The sequence below is a fragment of the Chiroxiphia lanceolata genome, chromosome 1 (assembly GCF_009829145.1).
Source record: "Chiroxiphia lanceolata isolate bChiLan1 chromosome 1, bChiLan1.pri, whole genome shotgun sequence".
Classification (NCBI taxonomy): Eukaryota; Metazoa; Chordata; class Aves; order Passeriformes; family Pipridae; genus Chiroxiphia; species Chiroxiphia lanceolata.
Window position 1 is genome coordinate 71,464,572 of NC_045637.1, and position 22,367 is coordinate 71,486,938.

At 38.4% G+C, this 22,367-nt stretch overlaps 1 protein-coding gene across 1 annotated transcript in view; it reads left to right on the top strand.

The window, feature by feature from the left end:
• The first annotated feature begins 1,296 nt into the window (after nt 1–1,296).
• The window catches only part of LOC116784303 (protein cordon-bleu-like), a 34,186-nt gene continuing 13,115 nt past the window's right edge, over nt 1,297–22,367 (top strand). The window contains exons 1-3 of the mRNA XM_032682826.1: nt 1,297–1,355; nt 6,156–6,244; nt 9,724–10,036. Coding sequence (XP_032538717.1) covers nt 1,297–1,355; nt 6,156–6,244; nt 9,724–10,036 — 461 coding nt within the window. The remainder of the gene's footprint in view (nt 1,356–6,155; nt 6,245–9,723; nt 10,037–22,367) is intronic.

Below are 22,367 nucleotides of genomic sequence, written 5' to 3' on the forward strand. Positions count from 1 at the left end.
CTGGGGCATCCACAACTTCTCAGAGCAACCTGTCACAATAAAGAATTTCTTCCTAATGTCTAGTCTAAAGCTACCCTCTTCCAGTTTAAAACCATATTCCCTTGTCCTATCACTACATGCCCTTGTAAAAAGTCCCTCTCCAGCTCTGTTGTAAGGCCTCCTTTTAAGGAACTGGAAGGTGCTATGGGATCTCCCCAGAGCCTTCTTTTTTCCAGGCTGAACAAACCCAGCTCTTTCAGCCTGTCTTCACAGAAGAGGTGCTCCAGTACTCTAGTCATCTTCATGGCCCTCCTCTGGACTCATGATACCCTGCATTTGATTCTTGCTCCATGCTGTGGTTGCTTGGTTGTCTGTGTCACTAAAGAAATCTGTCTCTTGCTATCTTTCCATACAACCAGTTGCCTTTATGGGCTTCTACAGCATGTCTGCAGCTATTTCCTGCTAGCATAGACCCGTGGGGCCTGGCAGTGTTTCAGGTGGTGAGTGCGATTGGCACGCACTCTCCTGGCCTCACTATTCTTGGTTTGCCCACATCCCAGCTCAGGAGTCTGGTCTTCAAAGTGCCTTGGAAATATCCTTTGAAAATGGTACAGTGCCCTTTTGGATGATATTGCACAAGATCTATGGGGAGATACTCCTGTCGTCAGTTTTGTTCTGTGCAAGAATAGTTTTTTCTTTACTGGGCAGTTTCAGTAGCCAAACTGTCTTAGCGACAAGAAGTGTTCGGATACTCCAAGTAGTTTCTCACCAGGTATATAGTTTTATTGACATCACTGGATGTCTCACAGCTATGAGAAGTATGATAGCAGAGTAATCGAGTGTGAATGTGCAGTAAAATGTGTAATAACTAAACTCGGAACAGAAACATGCTCTTCTAGGTTAAAATATTTCTAGAAATATAATTGCCAAAGTAAACCACCAGCCCAAGTTTATTGAAAAGCCATTTGGAGAGGGAAGCAGATATTCCATTGATCTGGGGGTCCAAGAGGAGTCAGGTAATATACATAAAAAATGGTCAGAATAGAACTTTGTGTCTTTATAGTATGGAGGTGTATGAAAATGTTTTCATATCTAAATTTGGGGCTAGCTGTTAAAAATCTTCTGTGTAGGCCTTTACATTATTGGTGGTTTGGCTGAAGTATGTTTTGGCCAATTAAATGAAGTTGTTTTGTACCATTCTAATTGTAAGTTAGAGGGGTGGTTTGTGCATGAAAAAATTTTCTCAGGGCTCTGTCTGACTTCGGATTGTGTTATAAGTACTGTCCTATTGAAAAGTAGAAAGAGATGTAAGGGGAAATGATGGATGCACTGATGGGGGAACTGGAGGGTGACATCACATATCTGAATGGATTGAGGTACTCTGAGGGTGGATTGGAAAAAAATTTGCAAGAGTGATGAAATCTCATTTTGTTAACCAACACTCCAGCCTGGAGTTCCCTCTTACCTTTTGGTATGGAGCAAAACCATTATTTGTTGCCATGACTGCCTAGTTAAGTCTGCATTGATAGGAAGATTTTTTCTTATTTGTGCAGCAATTCTCAGTAGAAGTGCTTCTGTGCCTAAGGCAGGTATACTTTGTCCCCATAAATAGAAAGCAACTGCTCAATGTTTTTTATTTTTAGCTGTTTAATACCTAATGGTTTCAGTAATCGATAGATTATTATTGATTGACCTGATTCTCTTCCACCCTCCCTAACTTTTAAATCACTTTTAATTAGAAATAAATACAAAACTGTGAGTGGAATGGTGTGTCTGTACTATGAAAAAGAGCTCTTAAATCCCACAACTGTGTGTGTACATGTGTGTATGTGTGTTTGGTTTAGGGTCGGGTTTTTGTGTCTCTTTGCTGAGTTTGCTGGGAGCTAGTTGCTGGGCAAGGAAAATATAATTACAATGCGAAAGTGTTTTATGTTTTTCTCCTCTGGATTATGCTATAAATACAAAACTGTAGTAGAGATTTTATGGAATTGTTAACAGACAGAGTAAGGATGAGAATTGATACAGAGTGCACTGGAGGAAAAAGATGGTGAAGTTTAAAAATAAAAGCTTCTGTGGTCTTAAAAATCACCTAATAAAACATTGTTTTATTGCATAGGTACACTAATCATTTCTGGGTTTAATCATTACACTGGATATGCTTTTCATGTAGTTTTATAGAGTGTGTTCTCTAAGGTAGCTCATGAAAATCACCTTCACAGTCCATTTGTTTAGATTCTGCAGTGTGCATGAATGGAAACCGACCACCTCTGTAAAGGATGCAAATTGTCCAAATCTATCACTTAAGACTAATAATTCCCAGAAAAATGTGGAGAGTGGTTTATTTCTTCACTAGGCTCATTACATTGCACAATCTCTGGTTTTAGATGTAGATTTTCCTTTCCCTCTATGGTCCCCAAAGAGCCCCGTTATTTAACATGGCAAGTTACCAGTGTTACACATGGTGATTTATGAAATGCAACTCTGAAGTTATCTATAATATTCTCTTAAATATATTTTCATATTATCCTCCTCCTTTAACCTGCTTGTTCATAGTTTTTTGAACTGCATGGATTATGCACACTCTCCTCACCCTATATAAAGGACCATCTAGAGCCCTGAAAGCACCTTCTAAATCATTCTAATTCTCTGCTAAACTTAGATAGTGAACACCAGGAACTGTTGTGAAAGTCTCCCCATCATACTTCATTGTGAATAAAAGGAAATGAACAATTCACGCTACTGATTCATTTTCTAAAATCTGTCCTTTCCTAAACCAAATGGTAATGTACTCATGTTAATCAAGGGAAGATCTACTTTGACAAATGATCCTTCTTCTGTCAAAGAACATTTTGCTCTTCATGTCACTTTTATGACATCTGATCCCTCTGAATAAGGAAGGCTAGTTACTGACTACGATGTAGACTTGTCAGAGAGTCCAAACAAGTCTTTTATAAAAGCAAGGAACTAGTAGGTTCATGAGAGTGCCAGAAAGGAGAGGATGAAAAGCAGTTTAGCAATAGCAACAGCATTCTAGGTCAAATGGGCTTTGCAGAGGTCAGAGAGGCTTTTTCAATCACTGAAGAAAGGATTGTGGGAAAGAAATAGGAATAATAAAGTTCAATATGTTAATTCTTCTTTGTCTGAAAATCTGCGCTGTGTTGGTTCAGAAATTTTTCCTTTCTTGTTTGGCAGGTGGTAAAAATAAAGGTCTGAAATAGAAGAGCGTAGCAGTAGCAGTGGTAGTTTCCTCCCAGTCTTTCAAGAGCCAGCAGACATTTTAGGTAGTGTTGTTTTGAGAGAGAGACTTCACAATCATTTTCAGTATACATTTGAAAGGAAAATCAAACATTAGTGCACAGACATTCACAGTTACTTTTACATGGAAAAAACAATAGAGGGACTGGAACACTCTTCAGTTCTCATTCCCTGGCTTGATCCTATCTTATATTGCCTTTGGTGTAGGAAACACCATTGCCAAAAAAGCTTTTGTAAAAGTTACAATACTTTTCTGTTGTGATATCAACTAACAACAGACAAGTTTAACCTCAAGGGAAGTGCTTAACTACCCGAATTCGTAAGGCAGGTTAAATGAGTCCACATTGCATTTATTTTTCAACCATAGGAGGGTAGATCTAGGTAGCTAAGTTAACTGTCATTAGTTTGGGATTAACTATGGAAGCGCTGAAGATTCACAGTGTGTATCTAATAACACTCCATTTGTAACTTTCTGATGGTATGTCTGGTGAGACATCCTTTGTGAGTCTTTTAATTTTTTTTTGTTGGCTAGCGTGTAAAGGAATGGATTTACTTCTGTTTTCAGGGTTTGTGCAGTGAGAATAACTGCAATTAAAGAATCTATTGGAAAACATAAGCATGGGGCATGAGACTAGGAAGGAGACTGAAAATGTCTCATTGTGTGAGAACTGGGAGTCACATGCAGGACTGTGTGAGTCAGCAACGTGCCCTTACAGTGATGAAGCACTAACCACAGACTGGATTGCACTAGCAAGAGCACAGCCAGCAGATCAGAGAAAATGATTACTCCCCTTTATTTGACTGCCATGAAGCCACATATGAGTCCATTGTCCAAAAGTGAGTCCAGTTTTGAGTTCTCTAAAACAAGGTACTGACAAACCAGAGGCACCAGAGTCTGGCAGAAGGCATCAAAGACATACATGAAGGTGCTTAGGCAACAGGGCTTATTCAGCCTGCAGAAGGGAAGAGCAAGGAGAATTTGAATGCTGTCTTGCATTGAAAAGGAAGAGTGAGCCAGACTCTTCTCTGAGATTCACTGCAAAAGGATAAGACTGCAACAGTGACAAGTTGCAGCTAGAAGTTTTTTAGTTTGACATTAAAGAAATGTTTTTAAGTGGGAGAAGCATTAGACATTGCCCAGAGAATGATTCATGATTTTTTCCAGTGGTCTTCATGCTTGGAGATTTTCAAAGCTCAGCTGCTCAAGGTCCTGAGCTACTTTGTTGAAGCTGGAAGTTATCCTTGCTTTGAGGAGGACATTGAACTAGGTGACCTCCAGAGGTTCTTTCCAAATGAAATTGTTCTGTGATTCTGTGACCTAAATGAGCTGAGCCAACATTAAGCTGCTCTACATCCTCATTTCGGAGGAGAGCTGGAGCTGCAAAGCATAGTATCTCTCCTTAGCCTTTCCTGGCCCCAGCTTCAGTTTCTGCAAGGCAGTTACAGAAGTTGGGAGAGAAGGAGTGCCTCAGGTCTTGAGCTATTCCCCCACTCCTCTCATACTATTTTTAGTCTATAACAGTGGGCATTTATTTTCTCTTTGTTTCTTTTAATTTTTTAAAAAAATAATGTATGCATGTAGGCTCAAATATGCTAGGAAGCATGTTGAATTATAATAGTTTTAATTATGATAGGGAGACCACCCATTCTTTCTCATGCTTTAACTGCACACTGAATAGTCTTTAACACTTATTTCTGTGTAAAAGTTTTGAATTGATGAGCAAAAGGAGTAAAATATAACAAGAACACATTGTACCTGTAGGAAAACTCTTAAGCTAATCTATGTTGTTTTCATTATCTCTGTAAATAATTGCCACCACAAATGTTTTCTTTTCCCATTTCTTCCATCAGCCTTCTTCCAAGTGTACAAAAAAAGTGCACAATTTTTTAATACTGGTCTTTGGTGATAGTCTAACTTTTTACTGCCCATACAAATACTTAGAGCAGTGTTTCTTTCTCTTGCTAGAAGTTTTAAGTACTGTCATTGAAAGAATTATGTTCTAATTTGGGGGTCATTATAAGAATTAATATTCTTTAACATCAAGAAGTTTGTAATATTTTTTTACAACTTCATTATAATAGACCATTTGAACTATGGTAAAGCAATTTTAGAAAAGAAAGTTTTTTGGCAGTGGAACAAATGATGAAAGAAATTGTAAAACAATTACCAACCTCTTAGCAAGAGTCAGATGAGCTAGAGGAACTTTGTGTCTCTTAAAACCCTTGTGAAGTTCAGGTTACTCATCATGTAGGGGTGAATCAACTGTTACATCTTCAGAAATGCTGTTGCATGTACTGTTTCTGTCATTATTGAATATGACAATAAACCACCAGCAGTGCTGTAAAACCAGAAGGTCACAGCACTTTCTGAACAGTTACGACTTACACCCTGTGCCCATTGGTCTCAGAAGGAGTGATGGCTTGGGCTTTGCTGACTGATTTTGTGAGTCCAGGTGGGATATGCATCTTTTGAACACTTAAGTCTGATTCTAGTCTCATTCAAATTCGATGATGGTTATTTTAATGGTAGTAATCAAAGTGACTATTTTACCCATGGTAGTTTTTTAACTATTGAATTAAATCTTCATTTCTGAAAGTGCTGGTTTGCATTTAAACAAGGTGAGGTTTATCTGTCTCCCCATCGTTGGCATTCTGTATGAGTAATGTGTACATATATGCGATATCAAACTGCATGAGTGCAGATATGACTCCTCTAAACTCGGAGTTCAGTGTTTTCCTAATTACTTACAGACTACTGAGATTAAAGCAGCAAGATTTCTTTTGTGTTAAACAAGAAGCTCACATTCTTTACTCATGAGCTCTTCTCTTTCCCTCTTGATGATCATGGGCAACATTCTTGCAAACAGACATCCCCCTCTGCAAGAAAGCCTTTGTAACGTGTGGTTGACCTAATTGTGCAGCGACAGCACTGCTGCTGCGAATCCAGGAAGATCCCTTCTACAGCACTCATTTGGGCTTAGCAGTGTCTGCAGTGTGAAGCAGGACATAGGTAAGCATCAATGCAGGGCATTGACAGACTCTCTCCGGTTTCACTTGTGGGTGAGATGTCCCACGGAGATTTTAGAATGACTTGGAGACAGTGGGTCAATTTCTACACCCCTTTCAATATCACACCCCACCTGATGGCACTGAATGGGGTCACATGTTACTTATATATTTGAAAACTCAGTCTTCTGAGGTACAGAAGTGTTTCAATAATACGTTATCTGTCGCAGTTATTACTTGTGTGTTCAGTCCTGAAGCAGTTGCTGCATACTCTTTCTGAAGCTGGATATGTGTGCACGAGGTTGTGATCAGAACCTGAACGTGTCGTAGTGTTATGAAAGAGAAAAGAGAAGCAAACGTTGAGATTTTTCTTTGTTCGACCAACAAATAACCTCAGTAGCTGCCATCATTGTGATCACATTGTGTTTAGTGTGTGGTGGTTTTCTGCAGGTGCATCCCCTCGGAGAAAAAAGTATGCAAAAATTACAAGGCAGAATCACATCTACTACTGGATATTACACTGTTCTCCATGTAGAATTAGAAAGTTTTATAAGGTATATCCTCACTCCTAAAGTCAAGACTACTCAGAAAAGTTGAGGTAGGCTTTTTTCATGTCATGTATTATTACCCAGTAATGCCCATCCATCTTCAGTTTGCCCCAGTGAAGACTTAATCAAGCATGTAGAAGGAAAAACAGTTCTTACTTAATCCATCAAAGAATGGCTCAAATTTAAAACAAGGGTGTTTTAGTGCTGCTCTTAGCTGAAACAAGGTTGTTAACATGACACAGAAGCATCATAGTCATGCTTTATATGTGCGCTTTCATGTTCAGACAAGTAGCCAACAACTCTGTTCAGTGCCATGCGTTAACTGTGTTAAAAATTCATGAATCTTCTCAGTGAAGATAAAATGGAAGTGCTATCAGACAAACTGATAGGCTTGAAGAAAGGGGGACATTTTGGGTTTACTTCAGTAGAAAGATATCTGTTTGTAGTTCTATGCTTCAGGATAAAACTACCGTTGAATGAAAATGTTCTTATTCTGAACTGGGTGATTCAGCTGCCAAGATCTAGACATAACAGGGATTAACTTGCACGTGGACCCTGGTAATAAGAGAATTATTTTTCATTTTATTTGTCAATATGTGGGAACAAGGAGCTGGGGGTGGAGATCCTGCCACTGAGCAGGGAGAGCCTTGAGTGTTGTTATTACTACAGTAATACCAAGTAGGGCCATGTGACCAAAAGGATCTAAATCCCTGAGCGGAAAGATGCAGGAAATAGTTGCAGGCAGGCAAGAAGAGGATGAGGAAATGGGAGAGACAACTAGGGAGGAAAAGGCTGCCATCCTGGTGTCAGGATCTGGGAGTAGGTACTTTGTTATAAATTGCTGTGCCAGCTGTAGGGCAGAGGTCGTTCATTGCATCCGGGTGACAACAGGTCTGGCCCGTACTATATAGAAGTCTCTTTACCTCAAAGTATACTGCATTGTGCATTGCTTCAAAATCTTCCCGTGTGCTTCCACTCTTCAACTTCCACTCTTTAAATTGATTTCTTTGCTATCCTACTTTGTCCTGGCTTTAACATATTGTTGCTTTTACTAATGTTTTGGTGGTGGGTTGTTACTGGGTTTTTTTGTTTGTTTAAAAGCCAAGAAGGCCATATACTATTACTTATTTCCTCACTATCTGTTTTTTTGGGGTTTTATTATTTGATGTTCAATGTCAAATTATTCATATTTATGCTTCATGTTAGTGTTTTCCTAACTGTAGTTCTGTCATGAGCCTCAAATCCATTCAGTGACACATACTTAGTTCCTGTAATTGCCATTTTAAAATGGAACAATCTCTTGGATTAAATCTAGAATCTAGAACTAATGTTACAGAAAATAAGGTCAAAGAAATCAAATAACATTTCTTCCAAAGTTGCAATAGAGTCTTTGGATCATCTTCCATCATTAATACTGATGCCTGACAGCACTTAAAACTTTAATCATGATTTGCAACCTTATGAATTTTATTGCTTCTGCTGTCAGAAATCAATTTCAGTACTTAATGGCATCTTGTAACCTCAGTCAAGGAGAATGTTGGCTTGATTTTTATTCTAGTTTCACTCCAAGTTTCACTGCTAAGCTACACCCTTATAAAATTATTTCTGTGACATTCTTTAACAAAATTGTTTTCAGTTCTCTGACTTAAAGAAAATACTTTTGTGTATTCAAAATAATTCAGAATTATTTCTCTCTGTTGATAATTTTTATTGAACTGTAGCTTCATGTAAGCCTCAAAAAGTTGTAGATTCTGACCATAAAATACAGTGAAGTGTATGTTTAATCTTAGTCATGCTTATAGACTTAGGACTTCTCATGTAATTAACATCCACCACAAGTGTCTGGAAGATCAGACCATAAACTGACGTTTAATCTTTCTTTTGCTTACTGAGGTTGTAGAAGTGAATGGCACACACTTATAATTCCAAATTAAACATTTAGATTAGTCTTTATTGATTCCTTTTGATCAGGAGACATATGTTTGGGCTCGATCTTGTCTTTCGTCACTCAATAATTTCAGTCATTGAAATTATTGACCTTGTTGGGAGTTCTCCTTTAATAGTATAATTGCATGATGGAGTCTAGAGTACTTTTCTTAAGGGAAATTAAAAAATTGTATTTTTTACAAAAAGCAAACAAACAAACAAACAGAAAAGGGGGTAGCTCACAGGGACCGAACTAAAACAGAGTATGAGAAATTGTACTGTGTCTAATCTTCTCTCAAAATTTGCAACTTTTAATAGAATTGAACATGCAAAGGGCATATCCCTTGATCTCCTTTATAAGTGACTAAACACTGGAAAAGTTTCTGCTTTAGGCTTGGCACTGTCTGCTTTTCTCTACATTTATTAGTAGATTTTATATGCTTTGAAAAATAGACAACTGTTATTCTCCCACTTAAAGCAAAATAAATATTGAAGCTTGGTAAAATAAATGACACCCAGTGGGCCAGCAGTAGATCTAGTTTACCAACTCAGTATCCTGACTGGGAAACACTGCCTGTTTTTACCTGTATATAGACTTCTTATTAGAAATGTCATTACCTGTTTGGCAGAATGGAAGAGGAACAGTGAGATTATGTTGACAGAAGGAATAACAAGAGTGATTTCTTGAACCACATCATTTAAACTTGGGTCAATTCCCCAAGAAACTGTTCCTGGAAAGTTGTTTCTTCATAGAATTAGGGAAACTGATATGCTATGAAAGTTATAAAACCCAAATTCCACAGAACTGGCAGAGCAAACTGCCTTTCTAAAAGCGGAGAACGTAATTTTTGTCACTTTTCAAATCATCTTTATCTTATATACAAATACTGATCTCCCTCCTACTATTTCTAATGTATTTCATGTGGGTTTTTTCCAATTACAAAAGAATAGCTCTCTGATTTATGTACTGATGACTTTCAGCTAACTTTCCTTGCTGTATTTCATTTAGAGAGCCTGCTGTCTGCACATGATAATGTTTATGTAGTGGATGACACAGTTCTGGAGCTATCAGAGGTGGAAGAAACGGCATCAGAAAGCAGCTGTTTTGCATCTGAGGACACCACAGAGGACTCGGGTGTTGTGAGCTCCCCATCTGACATTGTATCTTTGGATTCACAAAATGACAGTATGAAGCTGAGAGACATCAAGCTGGTCAATGGTTACATGGACTCAGCTGAGGCAGATGCGATGTGTGGCACAGAGACATGTCCTGTGAAGAACACCTCCTGCGATAGCGTGGGATCTGACAGTGCTCCACAGAGGTAAATACTTACTTGCCACCAGCTCTGTGAAAATATCTTGCATGTCGTCCTGGTAGGGAATCATTTAAGAAAACCAATTTATACTTTCTTTTACTCTTTCATAAACCAGTACCATTGCCAAGTGACTCCTCCCAGTGGAACGCTCAGTGCCAAATCCCCTCCAGTGACATACTTGTAGCAACAGGCAAAGGTCACTTTTTTGTTTGAACTTGTAGTTCATTTCTTGCAAAAGACCCACTGCCCTCCAGAGTTGATTTCTTCAAGGAGTCTGAAATAATTTTGTTACAGTTTGGTTTATTTTGTACTTCTGATAGCATCTGAAGTGTTTAAAATGTTACTGTGTGTTAATCCAGAAAAATGACATGGAGGTCATATAATGGAAAATTCAAGCCAGGTGGAAAATGATTGTATGCAGTGAACTTTGGAGATTGGTTTGGGAGTGTGTGCATGCATCTATATATATATATTCACCTACTGCTAACCTGCACTGGTGTTATACCTTGGGGTGGTTTTTTTCAGCATATTTCCTTTTCTGTTGTTTTTTTCTTTTTTTTTCACATAAACAAACATTTTCTGCAGTTTTTCCAAGAAAATACGAGAACCTGGAATTTAACTAGGAACTGCCTTTAAGCACAAATGACTCTGACACTGTTAGTTTGCCAAAACTCACATAGTTGGTGGCAGAGCTGCAAAGGGAACCCAAAATTTATAGGACTTTGCAAATACAAACTGGCTAAATAGGAAGCTGTGCCTCCAGCAAGGAGGGTGGCCTGGTAATACTGACAGGGATCCGCTCTGTGTGATGCTGCAGAGTCATGGAACAGGGGCCAGAAATTCCTCTGAATTCTCAGTTGACACAAAGTCTGTGCTTTCTGGTCTCTCTCCATTTAGCTGCTAATCTGTAGCCCCTTCATAAGGGTGTGTATCATGACCTAGTTATTTCCTTCCACACATTTCTGAGTGAGAACTTCATCTTCGATCATGCAGTGGGTGATAACTTAGGGATGAATTAGGCCAAAGTCAGTATTTAACCTATTGGAATGATCTTAAGGTTTTTCTTTATCCATTAGTATCAACGGGGACAAGGTCAAGCCTCACTTAGATACTTGCTCAAAAACACATTTTTCTTGTGATTTCTCCTTTTGCAGTGTCTTAGGCTGTGAAGCAGTTTCTGTTGGAAGGATTAGGTAGGCTAGTATTATAACTGCAATTAAGATTCCAGATGTGATCCAGAAAAGCAACCCATTAATTTCAGTACACTTAGATTGATCCTTGTGAGATAAATAGACTATTCCACCTTTCCTCAAAATGCAGGATCTAGACTGGCTAGAAAAACACACGTACACATTCAGTGGGGGAGGAAGAAGTTAGCATTTTGTTGAGCAAAGACATCAAAGCAAAGCCCTGTAATAACAATATTAATAATCTACAATTTGGGGGGAACTTTTTCTGTTTTTTTAACCAATTAAAGATTGACCATAGGTCATTGTGACACACTCCCTCCTGAAAGTCAGTATTCTCTTCCTTCAGCCAAAGATGTATATTCTGTATATTTAGATTTTTCTTTGCTACACGAACACACAAAATTTTTACTGGTTGGAAAGAGTGCACATAGAAGAGACAGCAGGACATTTCATTAGCTGTCCAGCAGGACTGTTGCTTAGGGGTCTTGCTGAGCGAAAGGAGAGGAAGCTGGAAGGATAGTATGCTGCACTGCCTGTTGAAGTCAGGGAGGTGGTAACTTCCCCCCCTCAGCTGTTGTGAGACCAGTGCTGTAGTTTCATGTCCAGCCTTGGGCCCTCAGTCCAAGAGGGAGATTACCAACCTGGAGAGGGTCCAGAGGAGAGCCGCTGAGAGGGCTGGGGCCCTGGAGCACGTGGGGTATTTGGGGCAAGGGAAGCAACTAGGTTGTTCACCTTGGGAAAGCAATGTGGGTTAGGAGGGATCTGATTGCAGTCTTTTCCTAAAACAAAGGAAGACTACGAGGCTTCTCATAGAATATTCTCAGGAATACACTGCGAAAGGACAGAAAGCAACTGTCACCAGCTGCCCTAAAAGAAATAAAAATTGAATATAAGGAGGAAATTCCTTAAACTGGGAACTGTTAAGCAGTGGAAGAGGTTGCCCAGGGAAATCGAGGAATCTTCGTCTCTGGAGATTCTCAGTACTCATGCAGGCAAAGCTTTGGGCAGCCTGGTCTGGTTTTGAAACTAGCCCTGCTTGGAGCAGGAGGTTGGACTAGGCTTCCAACTTATTTTTTTCTGTGATTTTTTTGTGCTAAATATTGTGTATTTATCTAATATATCCATAATTTTAAAGGAATGATTTGGGACTAAAATAGGATACAGTTGTTGTTGTTTGGAGAATGCAGTTGTTTTTCATAAATACTATTTATTTTTTAGGCTCTGGGAAGGCAAAATTTCTTCAGATCAGCTTTAGTGTATGGCAAAAACTTAACATTTGTGATGTATTTTAATCTTATGTCATCATCCACTTAGATTGACATAACAGTGATGCTGATAGTAATAACTTTTAAAAAGTTATGCTCCGAATGTGCCAGTAATATTTGAAGGTAAATCTAATTCCACTCCTAACCTATCTTTGTAGACAAAACAGCTTTGAAAATTGTGCTTCTCTAAATCCTTTTGAGGTCAAGTTACTAAGTTTTCAAAAGCCACTTCCTAGGCATAGAAGGAAGGAAAAAATAATTTTTTTAACCTATTTGCATGAAATTATTTTTTTAATCGGATATAAATCAATTCTGAGTACAGTTTTGAGTACATCCAAATCTGGAGAACATCAGTTTCTACTTCCACTGTCAGAACAGCTGCCACCCCACTAATAAAATGTGTTGGAAGCTCTGAAATTGTACAAAGTTCTTTCATGAACAGGCTGCTTTCAGGACCAAACCAGCCTCTTAAGTCCCCAGACAAGTCAAAATGTGAATAATTGATACCAAGCTATACAGAGCTTTAAATATATTTCATAAGCTACAAAACTTAATGGAAGATTTTGTGCAGAGCTTATTCATTCCTTTCTGTCTTTTTTTTGGTACACTAGTGATCCATGTACCAAGATCTAACTGAATTCTAAAAGAAAGATAACAACAAAGAAAATTGGAAGAACATGTTGCTACTGTAAAGTAGTAGTGGTTAACAGCAGTGAATCTGAGTCCTCCTTGAAGCTAAGAACTACTGAAGCCAGAAATTTTATTTAGTGACTAATTTGGCCAAGGCTTGGGAAAAAAGGTTAATAAGAGTAATGGAAAAATTTAGCTTGTCATTTTAAATTGTAAAACTGACTAAAACTTGGGCTTTTCACCCAGTGAAATAACAATTCCTAAGAATTTATAATGCTATGTACTAAAATCATTTTGTACTCTGTGGGTTGTGAGAAGTACCGTTAAAGTGGAAGCAAATTATATTTAGAGTGTAAAGGGCTATAAAAAGATCCAGGTAGTATTTTACATATGCAAATGTGAAGAACTGCAGTGAAGAGCAGAATCAAGTCCACAGTTCTTACCTACATTTGGTCCAGAGGCTTAGCCTGTGCTTCAGGAGATCAAGAATATTTTGCCATGTTTCTTACTTTAGTTAATTGTATGTTTAGCTTTAAATTCATTTTTCTTCAAGTTTCTAGAATTGTTTACTGGGTGTCCTGGGTGATCTCTGTGTGACTGATATGCCTGATAGCATCAGAATATCACATCAGGTTCTTCGTGTGCTGAAGTCAAGGAAACTTGTGAGCATTTAAGGATACAGTCTTTGACATGCGATAGGTTTGTTAGCACATAGAAGGGTAATAGTATGTCCGAGTCAGAAATGACATGTACCACAGGCTTTGCACAAACAGAAATGATAGCCACAGCAGAGCTCAGTTCTCATTCAGTTCCCAGAGCACGGAAACAGAAATTTCTAAAAGAAAGTACATGGATTCTAGGGTTTCCAAGCTGCTCTATGGTTTTGTTTTCCAGTACATGGGAGCAACTTGCAAGTGCACTATTTTTTGTTTGATTCGGTTTGGTTTTAGGATTCTTCTTCAAGCAATAGTGATCTAAATACACGTATTAATTAGCAATTAGAATATCAAAACAAGTGTCAAAACACTCTACCCTTAGCTCTGCCTCTGACCTGTTAAACTAACTTGATCTCTCTGTCCGTGATACCCCCTTCTGCCACTGACTGCTTTTTTATGGTAAAAACCATAACACAGCTATCGTATCTCATGATACATTTATACAGTACCTGGTGGAGCAGAACCCAGACCTCAGCTGGAGGTGCCAAGGGCTAAACCGTATAAATAGTTGACTATATGCAACGTTTGGCTGTGAATGTTTTAATATTAACTGCTGACTCTGCACATTGTACTACATAGTTCTCTTTATTCATATCCTTTCTTACGGTTGATGTCTCTGTGTTATGTATCTGTTCACCAAATTTTAATATATAGTGTTAAATGAGTAACAAGAAAACCACAGAGAAGCTGAAATGTTGCTTATGTAGCAGTAAGTACATCTCATGATCTCACAGTGTTGCAACCCTGTCCTCCCATACCCCCTCTTTTCCCATCCCTTGTGTGGTGTCATCACGCAAGCTCCTAGGGGCAGGGATCAGACAATTTTATATGCCTATAAAGCATCATGCACACCTACTGTCTGGAGCTTTATAAATAATTACACATTAAAAAATATGTTAAAATAATATTATTAGGGATGCTAGGTCACACACTCAAAATTAAGTAACTTTAATATTAAGGCTCTCTGTGTAACCTTAGATTCCCGCCTTTAACCTTAATTCCCCCTTTTGGACAGTATGACAATGTCTCTAAAGTTAAAGTAGTACTCAATTTTGTTTTATTTTCTTTCTAAGTTTCAGAGCTCAGTTAATAAAACAAATATACCACCATTCACTCAGTTCGAATGATGTTCTGTAAACAGGACTATTTAATTTCCTTTTGCTCTTTTTATCTTTCTTGTCTCACTAGTATCCACGTGCCATGTAGGCTTTAATTCATTTCTCTGCACAGTGGTCACATGATATGAAGAGGTGGCATTATCCTGTTTTAGAGAAGGAGAGCTGATGGGCAGAGGGTCAAGGCAGAGTGGTGAACAATTACACCACCCAGGACCACATTTTTCAGAGGACTAAGTATTAAATAACATTTCATATATCCAAATGCAGCTCTCCTTTTCCCCTAAATACAGTTCTTGGAAGACATTTAAACATTTTGGCTGAAATAAAATAATAGTATGACCACGGGCATGATATAAATTGTTATTTGGACTGTCACTGGCAAAGATGTGTAGTTTTTCAAATATATAAGCAATTGAAATCGGGGTTTTAAAAGGGTCTTAGGAGTGGCTGATTCCACTCCCCTCTCACAGAGCAGGATAAACACTTTAAAATACAAGACCTTTTTTTAAATTTTGAAAAGGTTTTAAATATACTAAAATGTTTAAAAATAAAAATATTTTAAAATATAAAGGGAACTTTGTAGTTATAAACCTAAATAAATACAGACTTGTGTAGGACAAGAAGATAAAATACCTTCCAAAGGTCTGAAAGGGATTTTCCCCTCCCTTGAGTGTCTGTTTCAGTAGCCATGAGAGAGGAATATTTTTTCACGTACAGCTAGTGGAGGACATAGGGTGGGGGCGGGGGAACCCTCCAGAGATCAGTTCATGTTGTGAGTCTGGACAGAGATAATCCTATTTCCTCCCTTTCTCTTGGAAGAATTTGTTACCTTTGGCTCTGGTCAGGATTGCTGAAGCTACTGGGAGGAGATGAGTCCTCTCAGTTACCAACCTGAGAATTACTTGCTGTTTGCTACTAACTCTTAGGGTTTTGATGAGTTAGTTTAAAACAAAAGCTTGAAACTATAGGGGTAGGTCAACTTGTTCTGCTTTATTTTCAATGCATTCAAATTCAAATGTTACAGGGTTTTGTATTCCACTTGGGAAAGACAGGAGAGAAGGAGAAGTCAGTAGCTGGAAAGAATTCAGTGGCCAAGCTGGTCAGAGGAAATAAAAACAGTGAGTAGCAGAAGGCAAGCAGGAAGGAAAGAGAAAAACTGCAATGAAAAAATAGCACTGTATTTATGTATTATATATACCTCTGTGCACAAACACATTCTGTACAATTACGTGTCACTTGTAACTATCTCTGAGAAACAGGAGAAAGTTTTATTCTATTTCTCTATAGAATAGATCTTATTTTAACTGGGTAGGCACATTTTACCTTTTTGAAAACTGTTTTAAGGACTAGGAAGGTAGAGAAAGGGTTAAAGTGACAGGGAGAACTTCAGGGATGACAAATTATTTATTAAGACCCAGATGTCTGACAGATTTGTAAGCCTCTGCTTCTTACATAGTTTTCCTTCCTTATCTTTGGCTTTCCCTTTCCTCTTGTTCCAGAAAACTCTTTAATTTTGAATACTCTTGTGCACTTTTTTGCTGGCAGACCTTCATGTAGCAAAGATATTAAGGATATTATGGTTAAGTAACAGATACTCACAGTTGTTATAGAACAAGAATACAGATTAACCTTTCTGTTAAACTCATCCACTAGAAGAATGCTGTATACTTTGGAGCTGTAGAATATTTTAAATACTAGAGAGCAGCTTGAGTTGCTAAAGGTTTAGCGCTGTCTTCTGGAGAGAAAGGCTCTGGTCCTTGCTCTGTTTCTAATTTTTTGGTGTAAACCAAGAGAAGTTATATAACTGTGCCATCTTAACTTGCAGTGTTGTATTGCACAGGTGATATGGCTGTATTAAGATTTAAAGCATGCTAGTCCACTTTCCTGACTGTTTCTGGCAATGCTGTCCGCCTGCAGGCTTTCCTATTGAGAAGCTGTTGCCAGAGACCTGCGCGAGGAGGGGGTAGTGGGGGCACGCTTCCAGCTGTACAGCAACTTCCAAGCTGCTGCTTATGCAGCAGGACCCTGGAACTGACATACATCATGGCACTCTGGAAGCTTAAAATCACCCTGGTGTGTAACAAGCTTAGAGATTTCTAGCACTAAAACACAAAACGATGCTGTGCAAAAGCATTTTCATTCACTTTCTGTTTAGATTCTCGACCGGTGATGGTGGAGGAGAACTGTAAAAGGACCGTAAACTGAGCTGCTGTTGAAAAATTACTTCATTTTCCTCCTCGCCTGTACTTGCAAGTTTTTATTGTTAATTGGGTGGTAGTATATCTGCAGACACGGCTGGACCTGTGTATTACAGGATTGAAACGTAGTTTAATTCAATCTCTGATCATTTTAATTCAGCATAGGTGCAAATGCAGCGTAAAGGTCTTTGTTTGATGTAGTCCCACAGAACTAGACTAGACACAAGACTAGACACTAGACTAGACACTAGACAGAACACAAACTAAAAAACTTGGAATGGAAATAATCCCTGTACCTTGCTCTCAAAAATATGTGCAGCTTTTTTTTATTGCTCATCTAAAAACATAAAAAGCAAGGTTATCTGGCATTCAACAGTCTATGACCATGTGCTTTTTCCCTTTCCTAGGTGCCTGCCACTTTCAGAAATCTTGCATCAAAGACAAGTGATGACTTGTCTATGTCACCAGTCCTCAGTTTGCTGTTCAGTCTACAACTTTTGAATTTTAACAGGCTTTGATTAAAAATTTACACTCAAGTTCACAGGAGGCAGTAGAAATGGACAGTATTCCCAGTCAGGTCATGACTTAGGTGACCAGAAAGTCTAGCACTTACAGTAGCTGCTCTCCTGCTGCTGTTACATTCCTTCCTTGAAAGGAAATGAAAAAAAAGTCATCTAGGGTAAGAAATGCAAAGAATAGAAACATGGTCCCTAGGATTGTATAAACCACTGGTTAATCTGAACACAGTTATGTACACTTTTGAAGAGTACTTTGTTGCCTCACTCACAAAGATATAAGCAACCTGACTTTACTTAATGCTTTCTTTCTGGCCTGATTGAATAGTTTTCAAAAAGCTTCAGCCATACTCCCTACTACTTAAAATCATTGAGCATTAGTCTTGTCTGTAATACCCACCTTGATATATACACAAGGTAGAAGCATTTCTCATTCCAGCATTTGTGTAAGAGGTGAAGATTATGGATTCATTTTAAAGAGGATAAATTTGGATACATACAGGTGGATTAATGTAAGTCTCCAGTATCAGACTGGGAGGACTGTAAGAGCTGAGAGGAGAGCCTGGATGCCCCAAAGTCCAGTCTGGAGTAACCATATCAGGTTTTCCATGTTGGTCAGTCCCTCTTAGCTGCCCAAGACACATGTGAGAGAAGCTGAATGTTCTCAATGTCCACTGAACTACCTTATAGCTGTTATTACATTCTTGTGTGTCCTACTGCACAGTGTGCCTTTCTGTATTTGACTTATTTGCAATGGGTCTGTCTCCCTTCTCTTCTGTTACTACTCCCTAGTAACAGATTCACAGGAGCCATGTTCTCAAGTCTTTCAATGTACCTAGTACTGTGCAAAGAGTGAGATTTCAAGTCATATTTGGTTAACCTGAGACATTTCTACTGCTGTTTCTTCTTACCTGCCGCCACTCAGGTAGGATATGGGTTTCTCTGTCTTCCATGTTAAGTCTACCAGCCCCAGACAGGTGTCTGGAATATGCTACAGCATTTAAAATGGCACCAGGTGCCTGTGTTTAGATAATTGAATGTCTTCCTTGGTCCTTTCTCTGCAGTTTGCATAGGTCTGTGTTTTATTTCAACAGTTATGGTAGGTGATGTACCTCTGGGACCATATATGAGGTTCACCAGAACTCGCAGGAATTGCTCAGAGAAACTTGGGTCAGTTTTGTCATTTACAGACCCACAGCTAAAGAAGTTGCTCTAACTATAAAAAAATGGCAGCTTCTCTCATTTCAAATCCCCTGTCCTACAACTGGTTTGGGTTTATTTTAATGCAGCATTTCCAGCTAGTTATATAGGAGCATTTTCTCTCCTTCTTAAAATGTAAACTTTCTCATAAATGCCTGTCTCCCATGGCACTAATTTGGTAAAATGCTGTTGTAACTTTCATTTTGTCTCCAACTGTGCAAATGACTGCCGAGGAACAATTAGGAGTTGTAGCCTGAGCTCAGTGGAACATTAAATGCTGTAGTTTAGTAGTCACTTTGCTCCGTTCTGTGCTCTTGCACAAATCTCTGCTAATCTACATAAGTAATATGTGCACAGGCTTCCAGGAACTGCACACATTTGCCATTTCGAGCGTAGGCTAAATACCCACCAGTGCTGTATTTTTAGCACCTCACGTTTTACCAAAAAGGCAGCATAAAGGTTATCAAGTTCCTCCCAAAGTCAAAAAAAAAAAAAGCGGGTATGGGAAAATGCCACTGATAATGTTTATCCAGAATGTAAAACATGGTATCAAAATAAGTCATATTTTTCTTGGATTCTGACCAAAAGAGAGCTGTCAACAAAAGAAAAGTATATAGGGTTAGAAGGGAGGAAGGCTATGGAAAAAAAAATTTAGAGGCCCTTTTGTTTTCCTTTTCCTGTGAGAAAGAGTCATCTTAGGCATGTTTGTAAGTCATGTGAGCTACTGGAAACTACCAGACCTTCACCTGACAAAACACATATCCCATTTTAAAATCCCAGTGATAAGAATTTTAAGAAAAACCCTTGTACCTAATCTATACCTTCAGGCTTGCTTTGAATGTGAATTTGGAGATGTGTTGAACAACAGCTCTTTTAGAGATTTAGAAATGCAAAATCTGCTTTTGCTGAAGCTCCCTCTATGACAGCAAATAAGAATCCTTTCATTTTCACTGCATTGTTCTCTTTCCTTCAGAAAAATTCTGTGAATTGGATATTATTTTCTCAGTTGTCTAGATAAGGAGATGGAAGCAGAGACTGAGAGGCAAATTATATATAGTCACTGCATAAGTGCAGAGGATTAATGAAAGAGACCTCTGCTGACTGTTGTGCCCAGCAAAGAGAGGATAATATTGCTATCAGGTGTCATTGAAAGATTCCCACCGATAGATGTGAGAAAAGAACTGGTCAGTGCAATGGGCCTACACTCTGTGTTTGGAGTCCAGGAATGCTTGTTCTCATCCCAAATATGTTTTTGTAGATAAATTGCCCATAAAATTCTCAACCTAATAGTCCCTCTTATTTCCTGTAAAAAGCCCACCACAGGCAACCTTAGTAATACAGATTTTGGCTGTATTTTAGAACAGTCAGGCAATAGACAGAAAAATATGATCAGGTACCAAAAAAGTGGTGAGCTGGCATGGCCTTTTTGGAATTATGTCATGTAACATCCACGGTTTTGGAAGCAACTTCTCCACAGTAACTTAGAGAAAGAGTCTCACTGTGTGTCTCTTATTTGCCTCCGGCTGTGTACAACTATTCCCCAAGACCAGCTTTATAAAGAAGAAAGTGGTATTTGCCTTTCAGACTGGATAGATCTTAGCTGGTGCACAGTTTGAGCAGTTCTCCCATTGAAAATGCTCTTCCTGAGTTTGCAAATAAATTGCTTTAAAATGCACTTGGAGGAGTGCTTTTTATAATCACTTTATAGAACTTTCCACTGTGAAAACATTATGAAATTCATTCAGTTCATTCTTTCTGCCATCTTCAAGTCGAAAGTTTTGTTTGCCAGTGTTCTCTCCCAATCTGAGTGCTGCAATAAGTTTAAATCTTCTTGTCAAATTGCTTAAATGAGTAATCTCATGGATTTGTGTATGTGTGTGAATGTGTGCCTCAGGGTACAAAAGGACTGCAGTCTTACAGCACTAGTTGCCTTCATGGGAGACTTCAACTGATTTGTACCACTGGTCTTGTAATCCATCACAGGGAAAACTCGGTTTATGATGAATCTTGCAGTGTGGGTGTTGAGCCTGAGCATCATTAGTTCACATTGGCTTGTGGGGATGTTCAAGACCCGTCAAAACTCAGGTCAGCTGCAGATGTTGGAAGAAATTGTATTGCAGTCACAGAGTACTGTGTCTCTTCTTCTGTATTTAAGCAACCAGTGTGGAATACTGCCTCAGATTCCAGTTTATGAAACCACTTAGGCACACATGAAGCCTTGCTGTCTTGAATTAATCCTGTCTGTATGTCTAGGTACACAAGAATGTGTGTATGACAGTTTTGGAAGGCTTCCTTCAAGGTGTACTTTGTTGTTTTCATTGATCCCACATACCTGAACTCAGCTTTGTAAGTGCAAGGCAGTTCAGGTACAAGTAGAAGGATTGGGCTCCAAGACTACTACAAGAGACATGAAGGAGAGGTGAATGCTAAACAAATAAATAATGAAGTAAAATAATTAAATACCTGATTTTTCAACATGTGCTTTCAGTTGCTCCTGGTATGAGCAAGGGAAAAATCAAACAATCAAATAGATAAAAAGGAATCTGCATTGTTAGACATAATTTAAATCAATGTCAGGAAACATCACCGAATTTTTTTTCTGATTAATATCTTCAAAGGCAGCAGATAAATGACATTTTCAGGCATTTTCATTTGTTTGCTAAACTACAAAAAAAAAATGTATCATCTGTTACTCTATCTGTGCTATCTGGGTTTGATCTTGAAAGGGGCAAATCTGCTTCACCTGACCAGAGCTAGTTTAAGTGTGGCTAGAATGGAAAATTACTTTTTCAATAGGCTAATCACAAGGGCAAAACTCAGATAATATGTCACAGACAGCGATGTCTTAAATTCAGCTGAGATAACTGGGAAAAATTAATTGCCCAATGTGAAATTCTAGTTTCGATTATTTAGATAAAAACTTTCTGCTGGTCATGATTTTATTTTCTAAGTTTTTTCATGTTTTGTAACAGGTTGCCACACGTTGTTTTTCTTTTAATTTTAGTTATTTTTTCTTGTTAGGATTTTTGTTAGTTTCATTTTCTTTTTCTTTTCTTCTTTTAATAAGCTAAGTCAACACTTGGCACTCATTTTGATTTCAGACTTGTTTTAGACCATTGTACAACTTCATCAGATTTCTGGCAAAATCAGGTCCCTTTTTATGTTTCATTAAAAGCTACTCTCAAAGGATTAGTTTCTCTTTTCTCCTTCCCTCCCACCCCTCAGGATGAAGAGTGATTGTCCAACAGTACATTAGCTGTCTTTATTTTCATTATCTTGCTATTTTTATTTGATTCAGGTGCAGATATATTGATACAGTGGGTGCACAGGATGGCTAGTGATCTGCCTTACAATTGTGTGGATACGCAAAAACTTTGTCTTGGCATATGCTGTGTTTCTGCAGTCCAGCTGAAATGTGTACTTCACAGTGAGGCTGAACCATGTCTTTGCAACAGGCTTTATTAATCCTAATCATTTGATTGCCAGCACACGAGTTTGCTCAGGC